The sequence below is a fragment of the Pinus tabuliformis genome, chromosome J (genome assembly GCF_031772625.1).
Source record: "Pinus tabuliformis cultivar Carrire ecotype Pingquan chromosome J, CPIR1, whole genome shotgun sequence".
NCBI classification, from domain to species: Eukaryota; Viridiplantae; Streptophyta; class Pinopsida; order Pinales; family Pinaceae; genus Pinus; species Pinus tabuliformis.
The window spans coordinates 371,606,260-371,628,492 of NC_142295.1; the positions used below are offsets into that span (position 1 = coordinate 371,606,260).

The 22,233-nt window shown below is 37.7% G+C and overlaps 1 protein-coding gene across 1 annotated transcript in view; it reads right to left on the minus strand.

The window, feature by feature from the left end:
• Positions 1-22,233, minus strand: part of LOC149227284 (26S proteasome regulatory subunit 7-like) — an 80,459-nt gene that overhangs the window by 57,405 nt on the left and 821 nt on the right. Inside the window, exons 3-6 of the mRNA XM_089377734.1 lie at positions 13,678-13,769; positions 13,302-13,379; positions 12,986-13,047; positions 12,572-12,716 (exon numbers count right to left, since the gene is read on the minus strand). Of these exons, the coding sequence (XP_089233860.1) occupies positions 12,572-12,716; positions 12,986-13,047; positions 13,302-13,379; positions 13,678-13,769 (377 nt within the window). The remainder of the gene's footprint in view (positions 1-12,571; positions 12,717-12,985; positions 13,048-13,301; positions 13,380-13,677; positions 13,770-22,233) is intronic.

The window sequence follows — 22,233 nt, forward strand, 5'->3', positions numbered from 1 at the left end:
GAAACCCTAGCAGCAGAAAACCTTGCAGCAGAAAAATCCTCTTCGTCCTTCCCACGTGTGGCTGAAATTCGTCCTCCAGGTAGCTCGTACTTTTTAGGATGAGAGAGGAAGATGTGAGTTGTGTTGTATTCAAATTCTCTCCAACTTTTCCTGTATATATATCCATCAATGAGGGTGTGTGACACATCTGTTGGGCATGTGAGCCTACATTACAAAACTGGCTGACCTTGCACATATAATTTATTAAGAATAATAAATTCAAAATATAAGTTCTGCTCATCGGATTAAGACTATTTTTATATGGATTTTACACCTCTCAGAAAGAGGAATCCAACAAAAATATTAGCCTCTTAATCTGAGCATCAGAACATGGAGTTTGGACCTAGTTGTCCAAATTTAACAGCAACACATATCATTGCAGAAACATTGATTATGACACTAAATAATACAATCAACTCTTCTCTCTCTGAACCATTATTGATGAGGCATACCATCACTCTTTCAAAGTCTGTTGCTGCTTTGTTGACTTTCAATAGACATTTGACTCGGTCCTAACACAGGCATTATTTCAAAGGTTGCTCAACACTGGTATCTTGGAGACACTTCTAACTGCCATCAAGAAACTCTATAATTCAATTCTTGTTCATTTTCACACTATTCCTGGCCTCCTAAAGTTCATCAACAGCACCATTGGGGTTAGGTAGTGGTGCCCTCTCTCTCCAATTCTCTCTGGACTTTTCATTGATAAATTAGAATCAAGGAGCGTATAAAAGATAGGGATGGATGTCTTCTCTACCATTCCTAGATCTCTTTGCTTCTTTATGTAAATGACATGATCCTCCTAGCCTCCATTCCCAAGGGGCTACAGAGACAGCTTGATGACCTTTACCGCTTTTGTGACCTTCAAAAATGGATGGTTACCTAGGTAAGATGCTCCAAGCCACCTTCTGTCGTCTAAACTGGATAGAGGACATCTATACATGGCACATTTAGGTCACTTGGACCATGCCTCTTGATGGTCTTGGCCCAAATATGGCTTTCTATTCCAAGCACTTTTTGCAATCAAGAGATGTTCTTATTGTCAAACATGCATATATAAACAGCTTTTGATGCAAGCCCTCATGATCCCCCATGGCCATTGCCAAGTTGGCTCTTATCAACTTCGAGTTAAGATTGATCACCACCTTCCTCACTTGAATAGGATTTTTGTTAGTTTTGCTAAATTCAAGACATTGAGTTTATGGATCACCTCATCTTCAAATGTCCCAGTTATTATTAGATCAAAGGGGGAATATACTACCTTTATTGGGAGTCAGGTGGCTCCCTCTCCACATTTTTCATTACCCAGATCAAAAATGCTTAATTGTTTTTACGAGGGAGGTTCTTAGGTATAGATCACAATCCTCCCCATCCAGAACCTTCTAGTAGGATCATACCATTCATCCATATTCTTCAACTGACTCAATGTACCAAGAGCATATAAAAGTTCAAGCTTCTGTAAATATCAGATTAATGAGACCCTAAATCCCTTCTCAACAACCCAAAGAGTTGTCCCATCTCTGCAAGACTTCTGAGGATCTCTCATTCCAGAGCTCGGGCTAGACCTCATCAGCTAGCAAACAAAGCAATCGGAGGGGCCAAATCCTAAGACAAATCCCTCTGTGAAAAGTACCACTCTCCACTCTCGATCGAGTAACTAGCCATCCATTCAAAGATTCTTCCCTGGCTCTAAATGTTAGGAGTGACGGGCCTTCTCAATCTAGAGCTCCCCCAACAAGATCACTCTAAGGATTACAAGGTGGTGTCCCCTCAGCCCTAAGCACTCTCAAAAAGACTTTATAAGAGAGTCTATCAGCTCCTCCATAACAATGAAGGACTCAGATGTAGAGACATATTCTTCTTCTTTTCCCCCATCTTTCAAACTCAACTTCTAGTTCTAGCACCTCTTTACATGGTCATGATGAGATTTCAATCATGTATTCATCATGCTCTTTCTCTTTCTTTCTTTGAGCTAGTCTTTTATCTTTGGTTTTAGATCTTTTCTTCTTGTTGTTACTATAGCTATAGGAGTTGCTTTTGCACAACCACTTTGTATTACATAAGCTATACAATCTGGGCACAAAAGGATAAACAGTGTGAAAGGATTAAATGTTTCTGAAGATAAAATATTGGAAATCAATGTTCATTTTTATTTTCATTAGGTGAACAGCATAATCTAACAGTAGTTAGACAAGAAAGCATGGCTCAAATAGGAAAACATCAAACAATGGCTTAGGCTGGTCAAACCAAGAAATTAAATATTGGAAATCAATGTTCATTTTTATTTTCATTAGGTGAACAGCATAATCTGACAGTAGTTAGACAAGAAAGCATGGCTCAAATAGGAAAACATCAAACAATGGCTTAGGCTGGTCAAACCAAGAAATTAACGAACTAGCAGAACAGCATTCTGGGTAGTTTGACTACGGTGCCTAAATGAATGGTGGCAAAGTTCAACTTCTACAGGAAGACATATTACAATATTGAAAAATAAAATATGTACAAAATACAAGTCGTCAGATTACATCAAGTTTTAACAAGAGAAAGTACATGCAAAATCTAGTTATGTGTCACAAGAAGCAAGTAAAGATGTTGACAATGAATGTAAAGTGTACTGCCTTGATGAGCACCATAGACAATCCACAAATTGCTTTCAGTAAAAACAATTGTGGAAATAATTTGACAGAAAGCACAAACTCCAATAGAAAATCTACACCAGAATAGAGTCAGCCATTGGCTTTTGCATTGGGAATTAGGTATGATGTTAGAATATGACAAAAAAGCAAGAAACATAGTTTTGGATGATGAGGCATTAGCAATGTTACCCACCTAAAGTGGGTAACCCCACAGGAGAGTTTTTTCTCCAACTTTGGACAGCAAGTCAACCAGCAGCCCTAATATTGCTCATTATATGATGAATTGTATTCAAAACCGGTCAGTTTGAACCGTAAACCGGTCAAACCGACTGGTTCATTAACCAAAGCCACCGGACCTATAGAAAAACCGGGTCGAACTGCCCTCCTCGCCGGTTTTTTAGTCAAATCGGGCATAAACCGTCCAGTTTATGATAGAACCGGACGGCTTTCCCATAAACTGGCCGGTTCTAGTTCACTGCCAAGTGGCAACGTCTATTTGATCCTATCAACGAATACCATCAACTTTAACTTTACCAAAGGATTTGCCTGTGGTATTGGCTAAGGCAAAAGCTATATAAAGAGATGGAAATCAAGGTGTATGTGTGCAAGTAATGGATTACTCATGTGTGATCTGATCTGGAACAAGTGTGCACCAGGAAGTAGGGAGAAGACTCAGATATGAAAAATCCGAAGACATGTTGAAATATATGGGAGCCTTTTTTCACTTGGTTAATCATTATATCCTTACAAGGCTTAATAATTAATTGAGTTTTTTCCTCCAAACATAACCCCAAAGCCGGAGTACGGCTTGAAGGCAAGGCCTTGGGTGAGTCCTATTATCTAGAGTCATTGTATATTACCATGCTATATCACTCGTAAAATTACGTGGAATTTGATTAGGTCTAGGGGTCATTTTAAAAAAAAAAAAAAATTCCTGCAAGACGGAAATTTAAATAGAATCTGAATGTAATATGTAAAAAGTGATGTCTAGAGAATTTGTATGGGGTATGTGTGCTCAAAATTACACCTCTCACACTCAACTTTCAACTATGACACACTTTGAGGGGTAAAAAATAAGTTTTAGACCCTCAAAACCTACTTTTCCTAAGTTTTAGTGAAAAATGTGGTAATAAATTGAGTCAGCAAATAAAATAAATTAGAGAAAATAAAAATCCACACATGTTAAATGATGTGGAAATGAGGTGGAAAATCGTCAAGGAGTTGAAGTCAAGTTCTAAAGTGATGTGGACCAAGAATCAAGGAGAAACATGTGACAAAAAAGGGAAATTGAATTTCCTTTAGGGGACCAAGAGTTTCACAAAAGCAAATCACATTTTCTTAGGAGGATAAGTCGAGTTTAAGAAGTAACTCACCCATTGGTGGGCTTTGACTTGGAGTTCCACAAGAGATGAGTGGAGAATGGTCTTCTACCACTCCACTCTCACATACACATGTCCTCTCCACCTCAACAAGTTCTCCTATTCAAGGATTGTGTTGGCCTCTATAGAGGAAATAGAATGGCCACTTGGGAAATTCGAATTTGCATGTAAAGGCATTGGGATTGTCACCCATTTGTCTTGGGATTGTCACCATTTGTCTTGGGATTGGCTCCCAAACTTCTATATAATAGAGCATTTATCTCTTTTAACCTAGTGAACACATTAATTACTTTTGTCTTGGTGGCATTTATGAGTTATATTAATGTCATGGGTATAAAAGGTACTTAGAAGTGTTGCACTATGTACTTTTTTCTAATATTAAAGTCACTTGTACTTTATAAAGTGACTTTATATGTAAAGTACTAAGTGTACTTTTCTACTAGTAAAATGAGTTGAAAAATCACTTTATGAGAAAAATATAAAAAGATACACAACTAGAAAAAAAAGCACTAGAAGACTTTTAAGTGATGGGGCCAATGTGTGACGGGGGTCATTTGGGAGAGTTGATTCCAACCACACATCTTGAGATTTGGAGATTAAATCTCGACCATTGGATCCTAGGTTTAGGGATTCAATCTTTTCCAAGGAAACAAAAGAGGAAAAAATAATCTCATTCTTCACTTCACAGTTGAGAAAGCGTGATGAGAAGAGAGGAGAGAGAGAGTTTGCTAAGGAGAAATTGCAGCAGGAAAGGAGGCTCGAATTTCTAGGACAAGGAGGGCAAACACCAACACGAATTTCAAGGAAGAGGGCAGCTACAGCAGGCATGATTTTCGAGGCGGCAAGAGGCACAATTTTTTAGGGTTGTAGAATGCATTTCGAGGAGCTGTACAACACGATTTTCGAGGATGTTTTAGCTGCTGTCAAGCCCAAAATTCGAGGCACTAATTTCAGGACAACAGCCTCTGTTAACACGTTTTTTTAGGCAGAAGACAAGAACATTTTTCAAGACAATCTGTCTCACATTCAATGCAAAATTCGAGGCACCTTCAACAAAGATTTCAAGGCAAAATTCTGGGCACGATTTTCAAGGAGCTGGGCTGTGAGAAAATGCAGAAATTTCTGGGCATGTAAATTTTGTGGAAATCAGAAAATTACAGTGGGCACAAATTTCCAGAATTTGCATTTAATGCTTCAGCTGAAAAGGGAGATAAGTACTGTGTTTATTTTATGTACTTAGTGTAATTTCTCAAGCAATAAAATCCTCATTTGAAGACCGGTTTTCCCCAAGAGGATGTGGGGTTTTTCTGAGGTCAACTTTGTTGAAGAATGTAACTAGGTTCGGTCTTCATCAATTGTATTTGAGTCATACTGAATGTATTTATCAAAAGAAAGAAAAAAAGAACTTTTTTATTATTATTATCATGAATTATTAAAGCATGGGTTTCATGCTTGGGTCATCATGTTTTAGGTCGAAGTCCTCACTGAGGACTTCTAGGATTTTTTTTGAGTCATTATAGTCATTGTCCATTTAAAGAGACCCTTCTTAGGCTTTCGAATCATGTAAAAAGAATTATTATTGAGTCAAATAAATTATTTCTCACCTCCACACCAAGTCGGCCTCAAGCAGATCAAGTCAGCCTCAAACAAGGTAATTCGACCTCACCAAAAGCCTATATATTGAAGCAGTTTAAATTCATTTGAAGGAATCTCTCACACAAGTTCGATATCTAAGAGGAGGCAAAAAAAAGTGTGAAATTCCAAGAGAAGAAGGAGAATTGTTGGAAAGGACAAGATCGAAGTTTTTGGGTCATCTCTCTCTCTCACGTGGATTTTCTGGTCTACTACTAGAGGGTCAAAGTACTGCTGCTAGATTGAAATCTTTCTACTAGTTCGAAGTTGTTGTTGGGCTAACTATTGGATCGAAGTTGTTGTTGGGCTAACTGATGGGTCGAAGTTGTTGTTGGGCTGCTGTTGGGTCGAAGTTCTACTAGATCTAAGTTTTTTTGCTGCTACAAGTTGTTGCTGCCAGGTCAAAGTTATTGTTAAAAGAGTTATCATCTACAGAAGGAAGAAAGGGTTGACTTGGAAAGTCTGTGTCTAGGTCAAGAGTCTTGGATCATCTCGTGAAATTATTAAGGAGGGGTTGTTGACTGGGATTTCCCCTAGATAGGGGTTTTTCCATGGTTGTCTGCCTACATTTGGTGTTTGCGATCTTTGTGATATTGTTTTGGTAATTGCTTGATGAACTAAAAGATAAAAAATGAACATAAGAAAAACATAAGAATATCACAAGTAATTATCTATATAAAGAAAACATTTATGCCTTTCTAATTTTCTAACATGGTATAAGAGCTAAGGTGAAGGAGGAAAAAGGCAGCTCAAAGATCTATTAAAAGGAAAATAAGAGGTTTGAATAAGGGTTATCAAAAGGATCATATAAGAAGTCAAGTCTACCATCTTCAAGGACAATCTCTAACTCAATAAAGGGAGAAAACAAATAAAGAGCATCCAACTACAGGGCATGGAAGAAGAGGATAGACCTCATCCTCGAGAAGAATAAAGTTTTGGATCTAATCAAAGGAAAGGTGAAGAAGCCTACAAATGAGTCAAGTGATGTAGAAAGGCAAAGTTCAAGGAAATAAAAATATTGGCCATGACACTAATGGTGGATGGAATTAAGGATAACCTCATTCCATATATATCCAACATAGATTCTGCTTAAGAGATGTATGAGGCATTATCCAAATTATACACTATGAAGAACCTTGGTCAAATAGCAAGACTTAAGAATGAACTAAGATTTATAAAGATGACAAAAGAAGACATTGTGGCATCCTTCTTTGTGAGAATAGCAAGAACCAGAGATGAACTCCAGGCAATTGATGAGATAGTATCGGAAAAAGAGCTTGTAATCACTGCACTTCTAGGACTACCAACATCATGGAGTGCCTTCTCATCAGGTCTCAACAGTTGGAAGGAAACTCCTACATTCGAACAACTATGGAATGCATGCAATCAGGGAGAAGTCAGAATTGCTCTAGTAAGCAACAAGGAGAATGAAGAAGAGAAAGTTTCAAATGCTTATTCCGCTCATCACAAGAACAAAGGATCATTCAAGAAGTCTAAAGGGCCTAGAAGGAAGATAGACCTATCCAAAATCGAATGCTACAATTGTCACAAAATGGGTCACTATAAAAGTGATTGTCCTGAGAATCCGAGAAACAAAAAGAGAAAGGGAATATGCAAATGTTGTTGATGAAAGACCTCCAAAGAAGAAAAAGAAGGAAGAATCCGAAGTCAAAGACTTATTTTCTAGGAACTCTTAAGGACTTTATCCTTCTACTCTAAGTTTTTGAATTGTTTTGTATTTAGATTTCTAGCACTTATAGGTTTAACATTCCTTGGAAAGACTTTGTTGAATTGTTTTGTTAAAGTTATAGGTATCCCTCGAGATTGGATTAAGAGGGAGCCCTCACCACTTTTCAAAATATAAGTATTATCTTTTGTATTTGGTTTTCCTTTTCTTATCTAGATGTGTTTACAGTAGATGCTAATAACATTTCTTTTTATATTTTCCTTGTTTAGGAAAAGCTTGTTGATATACTCAAGGGCTATGAAGAAGACCTCACAAGACAAAGCATTGAAGTTCTATTGGAATTAATGTCCTATAAGGTTTGTCTAAACTCAAAGGTATGTCTTAGACTATAAGTTTTGTTTCTCTTCGTGATAAAGGTATCTTCATTCATTTTAAGAAATCTACTTTACATTACTAACAAGTGTTATGTCTAGGACCTTTGAATCATAGAGATTTTTGTTTGGGAGATTAATCATTAGATTGAATCTACCCTCATTAAAATCATTATGTGTGTAGAACCCTAAAAGGTTCTCTATAAAACCCTAACCTAAGTGTGTGTCAATGCTAATGTGAAAAACCCTAGTCTACTTAGGGTTTTTGATGAAATCTAGAAAATACTATTCTTTTGATGTTTGGGATTTTGATGGTAATATCATGTTTGGAGCTTTAGTATTATGGAAACCCTAGTCCTTTAGGGTTGAATGTTAATGTGTTCCTAGGCCTTGAGGTTTTGGTAAATTAGGGTTTCAGTAAAACCCTCATGTATCAAGAGTTACTCCTAGGAATGAATCCCTAGGTAAATGTCTGTTTGTATGATCAAACCCCTAGTCTGATCTAGAATGTTATATGTCTGACTTTAAATATATTAATATTTGTGTCTTGGGTTTGTCCTATATATGTTATGATATGCTTGTGCATGATTATCCAAGATATGTATTTGTCCTAACCTATTTGTTGATAAGTTCTAGGGTTTGTAACTAAGCCCTAGTAGAAGTTTGATGTTCTAGGATATGATGTGATGATATTGTTTCCATTATGATGATAAAATCTAGGGTTTACAACAAACCCTAGTAGAAGTTGGTCATTTAGTTGAAACCTTGATTACATTGTAGTATCTCAAAGATGGAATCTAGGGTTTGCATTAAATCCTAGTAGAAGTCTAACATATGAATTCTAAAGTTGTTAGATGCATTGTAAGTGTACTTGTTTGAATTGCTTCTAAGGTTTGCAATATATTATAGTAGAGTATGTCATATCTCTGGAAGAAATGTTGAGGCCCTAGATATAATGAAACTGATATCTTGATTGAATTACTAATGTGATCTAGGGGTTATAACCTAACCCAAGCAAGAAATTGGAGTATAAAAGTATGTATCTCTTGTTGATTATGAACCTAACTAAGTTTAGGTATTTGATGTCTAAGGTCTAATGCTTCCATTATTGTATGATACTGATATAGTTATGTTCATGCCTCTATATATGTATTTAGTTGTACTTGCTATCCAAGTTATGCAAGTGCATGATCTTCAAGATGATGAAGATGTTCGCAAGTAAAGTTGATTTGATAAGCGTGATGAAGGAAGTTATATAAATGGTGATGATCAAGAAGGATGGAAGCCATGAAAAATTCTTCGATGTCATAGAAAAGAAGTTGATCTCCCTAAGTTAAGAAGGACCCTGGATAAAGAAAAGAGTATATCTCCTGAGTTGAGAGGGAGGGCATATTATAGTTATGATGGATACCTTGAAGAAGAAATTCGAGAATGAATATTGAGGTGTCACTAAAAGAAGGAAAGTTGAATTTAGTGTTGCATGTGAAGTAGGAAAGGAAGTTGAATGATTGAGGAAACCTTTGTCAAGATTTATTTGGGAAGCTTCGAAGTCCTATTGTGATGAATTGTGAGACAGCATCAAGATATCAGAAGACCCCGAAGGCTTGTGTTTACTCATGAGTATTTGATAAGTTGTTACTGATTGGGGTTATCACTGTTCGGGTAAATCTCTCAAAGTTTTTGAAAAGCATGCTTGAGGTTAGAGAGATTTGATGCGTTGAGGCATTGTGTGTAAAATACCTGGGAGGACATATGGCTGACATATGTGTTGATGTCTAGTTCCTGAAGTAAGAGGGAGGGTGGCATTGGTCTTGGAGCTCTAACCTTGGATACGCACCTAGGCCCCTGGGTTTATGGTTAGCAAGTAAGCATGATGGTACCTACACTGGTTGAAAGCTTGAGTCCATCTTAGTCCCACCCAGATAGATTGCCTTGGTCAGGAATCTAGTCCGTGGCACCGTAAGTGCCTAAACTCTTCATGGTTCATGTGTTTTGAGATCTTCCATTTACTCGCGTATGTAAGTATGAATACCTCCTTAGTTAAGAGAGAGTGTTGAAGAATGTAACTAGGTTCGGTCTTCATAAATTGTATTTGAATCATAATGAAATGTATTTATCAAAAGAAGGAAAAAGATTTATTTTTTATTATTATTATTATTATGACTTATTAAAGCATGGGTTTCATGTTTAGGTAATCATGTTTTAGGCCGAAATCCCCATTAAGGACTTCTAGGATTTATTCTAATTCATTAGAGTCATTGTCCATTTAAAGAGTGCTAAAATTGGCAACTAGGGCCAAATTCCACCTTGGAAAACTCATATGATGGAGATGATATTTTTATTGAATTCCTCTTTCCGAGAGGTGCAAGATTGATCTAAAGATCATCTTGTTTGGATAAGCAGAAGTGAGATTTTGAATTTAATTCTCACACATGTACAAAATTTCAAGGTCGGCCAGAAGTCTAATGTAGGCTCAGGTAGCCCCAATAGATGTGTCTCCACCTCTCATCGAATTGTATAAATAAGAGACATTCTCCTCATTTGGTCATCATCACTCAACACATCTTTCTCTCTCCTCTCCTCATTGGTTCGTACAGCAAAGGAGCAGCTCTTCTTCTCATGTTGACTTGGGTTGACCGAAAATTTCAGGCAGAAATCGCAACACTGTTTTGGGCTATTTGCAGGGACATTGACCAGTGTTGACCGAGGGTCAAATCACCTTCTTTGACTACGATTTTCAAGCAGAACATCCAACCTTTTAAGGCCACATCTCTTGGCACGAAAAAAGAAGAATTTGGAGCAAGTTGACCTATGTTGACTGCAGGACCTTTGACCGCAGCATTGACTCTATGTTGACCAAGTTTGACCGAGAATTTCAAGATTGTTTTGGGTTGATTCTGACTGTCTTTGGAGGCCGAGTTGACTAGGTTTGACCGAGCTCATTTGGAGGAGATTTTCTGCTAGTTTGACCAACGTTGACTTTCTAGTTAGGGCATCTTGTTGACTGTTGTTTGGCTAGATTGTTTTGACAGTGATTGGGCAAGTAAATTTTGTATGATGTACTCTCTCTCTCTCTCCTAAACTTTTGAAGAATAATAAAAAGATTTGATCAAAGGGTTTTCCCCACATTGGGGTCTTTCCCTGGCATCTGCCAAATATTGTGTCCTCTTGTCTTGGCTTGTCTTCTGCTTCTTGTTTATGTTAGATCTGCATTTACTATCAATGTTAATGTGATTGCTAATCTAAAAATTGATATTGGGCTAACAAGAAAGATTGAAGTAAAATTTCTATTAAGCATAGAACATACCATTGTTACCTAAAATTAAGATGGTATCAGAGTTGAGGTGAAGACAAATCCCAAGCAAGAGTGAGAAAAGAAATCACTAAGATTTGTTGGACAAGGACAAGATTCAATGGCCTCCTCATCTTACTTCAAATCTGATGACAAGCTCAATGATAAGCCTGATTATCATGCATGGAAGATGTCTCTTGACTTGACTTTGGAAGAGCATGATGCTATGGACTATGTGCAAGGAAAGATTGTTGAACCTCCTTCAAATGCACCAGCTGCCACTAAGACAAAGTACAAGAAAGGTGAGGTCAAAGCTAAGAAGATCAACAGGGATTCTATTCACAAGCATTTAGTTGCTTACCTCTTCGATCTGGGCACATCTAAGGAGATGTATGACAAGTTGGTTAGCATGTTTAAAGCTAGCAATGCAAACCAAATCCTCTTTCTTAAGAACAAGTTGAAGGACATAAAGAAGGGAAGAAGAGAAGATATCCAATCCTACTTCATGAGGATTACCAAAATCAAAAATTATCTTCTACCTATTGGAGAAGTTATTGCTGACAGGGAGCTCACTCTCATTGCCCTTGGAGGTCTCCCTCGTGAATGGGATGTATTCAACACTACTATCCTCAACAATGACCGAATTCCAGATTTTGATGAATTGTTGATTATATGTACTCAAGAAGAGACAAGGATGATGGAGAGAGACATGCCTTCAAATAGGAATGATCCTACTGCATTTTCCGATCATGCTAGAAAGAAGAACAATGCTGGTTCAAAGAAGCAAGGTCAAAGGAAGACAGGGATTCAAAGATGGAAGAAAGGGAAGATGCTTCAATTGTAACAGGTTTGGCCACTATGCCAAGGAGTGTCCTAATAAAAGGGATACACCTCGGGATGATGATAACAACAACAACCGCAACAATTTCAAGGGAAACACAAGGAAAGTAGTTGATGTGGTGACAGTGGCAACGCTTCCAATGTTGCACATTGTCTCAATCACTTAGTAAGGTTTTGCACTAAGGTGCTAGATTTTGTTGTATCATGCACAATCTAATATTTAGTAATGTTGTAAGAGAGTTATAATATATAGACTTTACATTTTTGTTCCTAACTTATTAGCATATGATGGTCCTTTTAGAGAACAAAGGAACACACAAATGCATCTGAAGTACATATGAATGGATGCGAATATAAAATTAGCATTTACCTTATTTATTATTATAGCATACATATGTATACATGCTATTTCCATCTTCCAAAGTCCCCTAAGTTTTTTATTGCTAAAATTTTAAGGATGAGATTGCCCACCATTGTCTGTTCAACTGTTCAAATAAATTTTTACTTGCTGACCATTTATAATCATAGCACTCTTCACATTGCCAACAGAAAACACTTGCTAAGACACACAATTTTTCCATATTGTAGTTTTGGGTAAATTGATGGCTGTCAATTCCACAAATCCATCAGCAAACTAGAATTGAGATGAAGAAATCTGAAAACTAATTAAAAGAATATAAGCAAATTTGACAGACCTCTCTCATCTTTTCAATTTGTTCTTTGCAACCACCAACATCATTGTAGGTAACATCTGGCTTTTCTTCAACGGTCATCATTGTCACACTGGGATCAATCTTAGGAGGTAGAGGGATCTGAATATGATACTTATTGCGATCAACTCTGCATAAAGAAAATATAACCATCCATCATTACATTCATGACCAAGCGCAGAAGGTGTGGCCAGAAGAAACCTCTGCATTTATACATGACATTAATAAAAATGTCATACTATATTCGAGTTAGGAAGTATAGTAGTAATTGACAAGGCAACGTTATGATTTCTTATATGTGTCACAATATATGCAACTGCACATAGAATAATTTTTTAATAAAACCAATTCCTATAAAGATTAGACATGCATTAAAGCTTTATGGGGAAAATAACTGACCCGACTCGCATCCCCTCTTCAATGTCAGTTGGGGAGACCTTATCACCTAAGCCAACAACAAACTGCACTTGCAAAACTCAGCCTTAATATATGAAATGCATTTCAGAATCTTGGGTTTTAAGTGAACATAGGTTTAAATTTTTTGTTGCAAGAAAAAAACATTGATGTCGCTATAATTTTACTGTTAGAGACATCCAGCTACATCAGCATTTTTCCATTGATTGTTGACTAACACAAATCAACTAATGCACAATAAAATCTAGAATAGGATAATCATTTCAAATAAGGACAATACAATCTGGAGAAATTGGCATACCTTAGCAATTTGTTTAACATTTATAACATACTTGGCATCCTCAGTGTTTGGATTAATGATTTTAGTGCACCGTGCAACCTAGAAGAACAAACAAAAACATTGTGATAACTTAGGCATGACAAAAACCGACTTGCTTGATGCATGAAATAATGCTTTCCCTAACCATTTCCACTCTCTGATACATTTGGCCATTGTTTACTGAGAAACCATGCTACATATATAAGCATGACTAAAACTGCCACCAAACCAGATGCTATGCTGACGGCTTCAGACACTGATTTGCAGTAGGCATCCACAGGAAAAAAAAAATACCTTCCAAATAAAGGATTATCTAAACCTCTTATTCATAGTTTTATAATGTTTATCAAAGAAATACCTGCAGAGGCTGCTCCTCTTGCATCATTTGCTTGTCAGAAACAAGATCCCATTGACTGGGAGCAGCCAAGCCAGTATCTGATTCTTTTATCCCTGTCAATATAACAATCTTCAAAATCATTATAGCATTTAAAACTATTTAAAGCTATGTGCATGTCTTTCAACCCATCCACCCCTATTGTGAGGAGCACAAACTACTTACAGAACGCAGAAAAGTTCCTTGAGAGAGACCAAAACTGCTGTGCAAGTGAAACATTACAATCAACATACAATCTCAGTGTAGATTTTTGAAGATTTTTAAGTTTCAACATGACTCTAAGCCAAAAACTGAGGTCACGGCCTGAAGATGCATAACAGCAGAACAATAGCATACAAGAAACCTGAAAAGAATAAGATTTTATGAAAGGCAACCAACAGAGAAACTGCAAACAAAATGCAGAGAACACCACCATAGTATTGCATGTATCAGCATTTTCCTTGTCATTGAGATATGTAATACCAACTTGTCAACAGTTGCCTTCAAAATTTCAGACAGGCTACTAGTTAACTGAATAAACAGACAGATGCTGTTAGAATGTTGGTTGCTACTTTACTCATACATACTGACCAATTTATTTTGGTTTCTCACTTGCATTTTGTATGTGCCACGATTTTATACAAAAATATAGACATGGATAAGACTAAAAAACCCAGCTTATACTCAGCTCCTAGGCTTCAGAGAACTTACTGGATCCAAAATAATGTGAACATAATTTGTAGATATTTCACAAGAGCTTCAAGTATTTTATAATTTAGCAGTTTGTACTTCAATGTGAATTTTGAATCTTTAATGCACAAATTTACGATACACCTGACATGAAAGAGAAAAAGCTCGGTGAACCAGATGCTACAAGCAAAGTCATATGATTGGGGTTCAAGTTCGAGTTTGGCAATGATGAAATTCAGTTCGAATTTAAATTTCCCATTAAGATTCAGATGAGCTTCGCCATTAGGTTTGTCCATGTACATATTTTCAAAATATAAATTATATTTTAGAATATATTAGCATATCACATATATAATAAATAATATTTAGAATAGAAGTATAAGATATTGTGATTTTGTCAAGCGGATCTAACTCGTGGTTGCAAGGAAAATTGTTATCCTCCCCACCTGGGTTCAAATCCCACCTTGTGACATGATACTCTCATGAGCTGTTTGTTGAAAATCTCGATCATCATGAGATTGTTGACAAAGCCTTGAGCTTCTACAGCATCCGATTTACCCTGGGTACCATTCTTGGAATGAGAAGAAGAGTCTGGCAGGTTTCCCCGGGATTTGTATTTCAAGTTAAAAAAATAAAAGACAATGGTTCAGTATGTCACCTGCATAATATTGTGATGCATGTTTGTAGTAGTGAACCCACATAAACTGTTCTTTGCGAGAATAATAAGAATCAACCCACATATTTATGCAAGAATAAACCCCAAATATCCCATTGGCCATCAGGAGGGAAAGGAATACAAGGCATCGACCATCAAGAGGGAAAGGACTACATAGCACAATTAGTAACCCATTGGGAGGGAAGCATGAAATGCGAAAACCTTAAGGAGATAAGAATGTGTGCAAGTGCAAGGCAGAGTGAATGAAGCACGACAATCGACATGAGGTAAGACGTTAACCAAGAAAAGGTGAATGAATTTTATCCAAAAACAGCAAACTAAAGCAAAGTTTTGCATGCCTTCAAAAATAGGTAAATTCAAACTTGAAGCTTGAGATATGGTAAACCCTATGATATAGGCTGTAAGTATACAAGCACCTAAAACAAACATCACCAGGATGGGAATCTAACACAGGAAATAATATACTCTAAACTTACCAGTGAATTGGTAAATCAACAGCATCGAACAAACAAAATTAACTAGCAAGTAGAAAGATTGTGGTGAGGATTATGATACATCATCTTAAGTACTAAGAGTTTGTAGTGAACAATTGCTTGAAGTTTGATTCAAAAATTGTAAAACCAACAATGGACATATGTTAAAGGTAAAGGAATTCTTTGCAACAAATGAGAATAGCAATGAAAAGCAAAATCAAATCACATGAAAACAAAAACACAATGAGCAAGGCTCAACAGAGTGAAATCCTAACCATGGAGGTCCTCTCTTAATCATAGCCATAGCACCCACCAACTCCACAGTCCCTCCCCCCTGCCTATGTCCCATCATGAGAAACCCAATTGTCTCGTCAAAGTTGAGACAAGACACTACTAGTCTCCCCTCATCACTACTTGCAAACCTCCTTGCAGTGACCACCTGATGGTGTAGAAGAGGGGAACAATCTCAGCTCACTATATAATATATATTCAACAAATATATTATCATGTAGTATATAACATATTAAAAATAGGTTATTGAATATAAAACATGATATATAAGATTTAAAAACTTTATCTAAATAAAAAGATAACAAGAAGTATTATATAGGATATAACATAACAAAAATAAGTATTACAAAATAAAACATATTATATGGTTTTATGAACATAATCTAATAAAACTTAGTTGTAGCCAGATATGGGTTGAAGGGCATTGGTTTCAACCATGAAGTATGAGCACTCACAAAGACTAGACTTCACAAACTTCCTTTTTGATGTTGTTTCTGCCAAGAAATTAGGCACCTTAGGTACTCCTGCCCTAGGAGACTTGTCAAGAGCAAGAGGGAAGAGTGTGAAGAGGAGTGGCTAATAGGAAAGTGTTATAACCATATCTTTATTGGTGAAGGCCCCTCTTAGGTTCAAGGTACTAGTAAAGCACCCCTGGACACTTCCTTTCTTTCTCTACATTCCTCTTCAAAATCAATGGGCATCACTGAACCACTTAATGACCCCACTTCCCAAGTTCTGAAGAAATGCAAAAGGGACCCTTATTTGAGAAAGTTATTCACTACCTTCTCTGATGCGCCGCCCCCTATGGTCGACCCGTCATCCTCTCACACTTCACCTAATAGCTAACCTAACTATCTTACCCCCAACCAAGCCCACTATTTGTTCAAACATCTTTGTTTCCCCCGTCAACATTGACAACTTGGAGAAAGGTATCCCCTTGGCTTTCACTACCCCCATACCTTCCCATCTCCCCTTGTTGGAAAATCAAAAAGGAAGTAAAGATTTTCTTGATCTTGATAATTACTTGTGATGTTTCTTATTATTACGATTCTTTATATCTTCTTTCTTTATTTCATCAAGTAATTACAAAAAGCAGCAGCACATAAAACAATAGACACCAGATGTAGGCACATGCCAGCGAAAAACCCCCCTCGAGGGGAAAACCCAGTCAAGATAATTCTTCCTTTCAATAGTATTCCTTGAGACTCTTCACCCTAGACCAAGACCAGACCTTCCCTCCACACCAAGTCAGCCTCCAGAAGTTCGACCTCTTCCCAACAACTTCGACTATGCAGTAACTTACGGCAACTGGCAGCTTCCGGCAATAGTCCAACTTGGAAGACTTCGATCTCCCAATCCAGAGCACGAAACAGAGAGACCACCACCAAAATTTTGATTTTCCTTATCTCCTTAGACTCCCCCAAACTCGCATTCACTTCGACTTCCTAGCAACAGACTTCACACCTTTCCCAACTACAAGAGAACTTCGCACTTCTACCTAGCAACAAGAGAGTTCGAACTTGATGAGAGAGAGATGCTCCAAATGAATTCGATGTGCTTCCTTTTATAGGCTTCTTGTGGGGTCGAATGGGTCCTTAGGCCGACATGGTGTGGAGGTTACATAATTCATATTTGACTCAATACTTAACATTTTTACATGATTCAAAAGCCAAAGCAGGGTCTCCTTAAATGTACAATAATTCTATAGACTCAGAATAAATCCTAGAAGTCCTCAATGGAGACTTTGACCTAAAACATGGTGACCTAAGCATGAAACCCATGCTTTAATAAGTCACAACAATAATAATAATAATTTCTTTATTCTTTCAACAAGTACATAACATGATGACTCAAGTACATTATTGAAGACTGAACATAGTTACTTTTTCCAACACCCCTCCCCCGTGTAAGTGAGCTAATTATCCACGATAGGCAAATTTGATAACCAACACTGCTCTTGATCAAAGACCAAAAAGGCCATCAAGGTTCCTCCCCAAACCATTTGTGAAGGAATGGATATGATCCCTCTCAATGCATCAAACAAAAAGGTAGTGGAAAGAAAATCTAATACATATCACTAGAATAACATAAAGGTCCAACAAGGTAGACAATACAGCATCCATGAAGCACTTAGAGAACTTGAAGCCCCCAAAGAGGGTTCCAAATAATTTTGATCTCCATACATAACAAGGACCTGAGATCTACCCGTAAGCTAAGATCCCTTCATGCGATTATAAATGTAGATAAGCCCAAGGTTTTTCTTTACAAGAAACAATGATTATTGATGCCACTTGTAAATCCTCTATATCCTTGAGTAGAAATATGAATGCACTAGCTCTATTGAACTCCTTAACAGTTGGCAATGGCTTGGAAGTCCTCATTCCCCCTCATCAACTATGTTAAAACTAAGAACGCCAAGTATGTCACCCTTTTCTTGGAAGAGCTCAACCACAATATGGATTTTCTCAACATTTATGGTCCAATTAACAATGGATAGGAAATTTGGAAAGACATTCTAATCAAAGGCTTCATGGGCTCCCCTCAGCTCAGCTTAGAAAGGAACCTAAATTTGATCTTGAATGGAGAGAAGAAATGGGGCAACAAAGCCCAAAATGAGTGTTATTTGAGCCAAGGGATCATGTCCTGTAGTTGCAAATGTTGGCAAATTGTATGTTGAGGTCAAAGCTAACACAGAGAAGCCTGATTAGGATTTGACCCGCATATATAACGATTGCCTAAGAGGAAATAGAGGCCCCACTTGGTGAGATGCAAACACAGAAGCGAGATTTGGTGAGGAGCACCCATTGTGAGTAGGTGTGCAAACGTGAGAGAAAGGTAGCATTAGTGCTAGATAGCAATAACAAGCAAACAAACAAAAATTACTTTGGAGATGAAATTTGTAATTTACATGTATATGGGCATACGACTCTAAGACCTGGTTATGCATGCGTACCCCTGTCGAAGTCTTGGAGTAGACCTAGGTTATAAGGGAGGAGAGCATGTAGATTCCCATTCAAGTTTTAAGGGGGGATGTTAAGAACCTAACTCGATGAAAGAATGAAAGTTGTTAAGTCCACAGTGGTGGTTTTGGGCAGATGGTTTTGGTGGCCCATGGTATTAGAGCCTTTAGATTCCATGTGATGAAGCCTTTAAAAGGTTTGAGGATTTTCCATTGTAATGTGCCTGAGTTGAGTTGAGGACTCACTTGGCAGGGCCAGGATGTTGACCAGCTTGGCTGCTTTTAATCCATGAGGAATAATAGATCTATTATTCACAGTTGGTTTTACCACAAGGGTTTCCAAGGTAAAATATGCTGCCCTAAATAGTACTCAGACCAGGGTCTGAAATCACAAGATAAGCTCATCGCTTCTCTGACTAACTTCCGATGGACCATGCTAGCCTCTGAGGCCTCTGCTGCTTCAGGCAGGGCTTCGCTGCCATTGATAACCTTGTTTTACCACTGAAAATCACTCCAAGAGGGCCGCTGCCTCAGGCCAGGGGCTTAGGGGACCTTGGTGTCCAAATTTTACCTTTAAAATGGCCTCATTGTTGCAAGGAAACGTGCTCAGATTAAACATATGCCCTGAAATTGGGGTTTCAGGACTGTCTGGAACCTCGCTGCCCTTGTTATTTTCCCTAACAGGCTTACACTGCCACAGAACAAGCTGCTTGCTGCCCAGATAAGGGTTTGGCTGCCCTGGAATTGCCCTAAACAGGTCTCAGTGCCCACAGAATTGCTCCTCAGATCAATCAATCCACAGAAATCCTCCCTTGCTTGCCAAAATCAGATGGAAGATGCCTCAGAAAATTATGCCAAACAGAATGGAGAGGGTGGAATCTTTCACCACTGAAAACAATCAGAAAGAAAGGGGTCTTAAAACACTCAAGAGCCTTAGCTCACAAAACAGAAATATTCACCAACCATGATGAGAAAAATGATTCTCCTCTCTTATTTATAGATTCCCTTTAGGGTCTCTTCACCTAACTTTAATTTGAAAGGCTAACAAGTTTCCCTCCACTTTGCCCCAAATTTGGCTTCTTTCACAAGTTTTCCTCCAATTACCCTAAATTTACCCCACGTTACCCCAAAAACATTGAATAGTGGGGTCTCCCTTTATAATTGACTATAGCCTACCAGGTTTGATAGGCTACTCCGTCCTCCCTTGGGCAATTTAATTAGAAGAGGACATTACAATTGGAATATTGTTCACTTCCACTGCTGTTTTGTATTATATTTCATAGCGGCGCCAAGGCTGAAAATTCACAGGATTAAGATCCAGAAACCTCTAATTAAGAGATTAAATTTCTGTTACATTAAAAGTCAAAGCCAGAAAAAATCTCTTCACCAGTAACTACTCTATCTGAGCCATGCCTAGTATGGTAGATATGCTATGCGTCCAGTTTTGCATCATAGTCATAGTAGCTACAGCACCTTTGGTATGAACAAATAATCCCTCTTGGAAATTAGGCCGTGTATTTCCAGACTGTATTCAATCAACCCCATGCCAATAAACCTGTAGGAAGCATTTTATACATCTACTATAAAAGTACTGTAACTTTAATGTCTAAGACTTCTTTACGATTAAAAAATAGACACGTTTTTTCTGAGGTTTGATCTTTCTAAATATGCCAGACCAATTCATCCAAATAGCATACCAGTCCATTTGAATGTTAGTTTAGTTTTTTTTTATGGGTACATTGCTGGCAGACTAGTACAATGCATCACACAGCCTCCTGCATTGGTTGATAACTTGGAAGTGGTTATGGGTTGAAGAAAATTTTAAATTAAAATTTCCCGATTGACAAAGACATGTAGACAGGCAATGAAAAGTCTTAAAATCGCAATTTGAAATAATAGCAGCTCATATTTATTAAGACATGAGAGAGAAAGAATGATATGGCACAGAAGTTTAGAGGCAATCAGAAGTAGGACCCACCCCTATTGAAGGTTACCACCTAAACGTAGAAAAAAACTTGTGACCGCTAGCTAATCCCTTGACTCTGACCATATCTAGTTAATACAAGAGATACTCCCAATAAAGGACAGCTGACTACTCTCAAGGAGTCATCCTAGCAACCCCCAGTGGAAGGGCAAATAAAAGATCAACTTTGATGGGGCAGCAAAAGGAAATTCAGGGAAAGCATGGTGTGAAGTCCTTAAGATCCTAAAGTTCAGATCAAATAAATCTACATGAAAGGCTTTGGGGGCAATGCAAACAACCAAGCTGAAGTCAGTGCTTTAATTGCATGGGTAATATCCTGATTCCTACCAAATGGTTGGATTCGAGACATAATGTAGAAGGAGACTCCCAAATTATCATCAACATGATGTAAGGGAGGCTCAATCTTCAGAATCGGAAGCTCTAAGATCAGTGGACGTGGAGCAAACGGGTAAGTTTATTGAACTACATCACCTGTCATAAAATCTGCCAAAGGAGTGGTAGATTGGGTGGCAAACCAAGCAACGAGGTTGAAGGACAGAGATCTAAGAGTATTTAAACTTTAACTCCCAAGTTGAAAACGGATCAAGGTTGGGAGGGGATCTAAGAGCAGAACTTGGAAGATAATCTGAATCAAGAATGACAAGTAGAAATATATTTTGAAGAAGAGAGTTTGGGTAACAAACGTCACCGGAAATTAATTAGGAGGATGAAATGTCACCAGAAATCCAGAAGACGTAATAGGAGGATGAAATTATAACTTTACAGTTTTTCATCCCAATTTTTTTGTCTTCCTTGATGTCCTTGATGAAGCAAAGTTAACTCTGTTTCTCCTAGATTTATTGGAACTCTATTAGAATGGAGCAGGGAGAAGGCTCAATAAAATGAGGGGACGGAAGAAGAAGCCTATATCCAAAATGGCTGATTCCGGGAAGGCATATGAAAAAGCCAAGAAAAAAGTTCTCTTGTCCCATGTTATAGCGATTACACAAGTCAGGTCTTGATAAGCCTCGGAAGAAAGTCATCAATAGCTGGATAAAACAGTGACTCTGGGAAGAAACCTACCACAGAAATCGGAGAGCCTACAATTGAGGTGACCCCAACGACTCGGAGCTAGGTGCAACATCTATAAGGCGGTATCCCAATACAAGGAAGCAATCTTCAAGCAGTAGCAGGGGTCGGAGAAAGACTGGTCTAGACGAAAAATAACAGTCAGATATGAAGAAACGACTTAAGAAGAAGATACATGACATGAATGATGAGCTTCACAAGCAACAACCAGACCCAGCAAATTTCATTTAGTCAACCATATTACGAACAAAACAAAAAATAACTTAATTGTGTGGAATTATGCATACTTGTGTTACAAATACATTTGTAAAAGACCTGTCTTTGGGTGGTATTGCCATTGTCTTGAATCCATTTTTCCAAATGACATCTTTTTGTAAGAAATCAAAACTAAAGCATCACT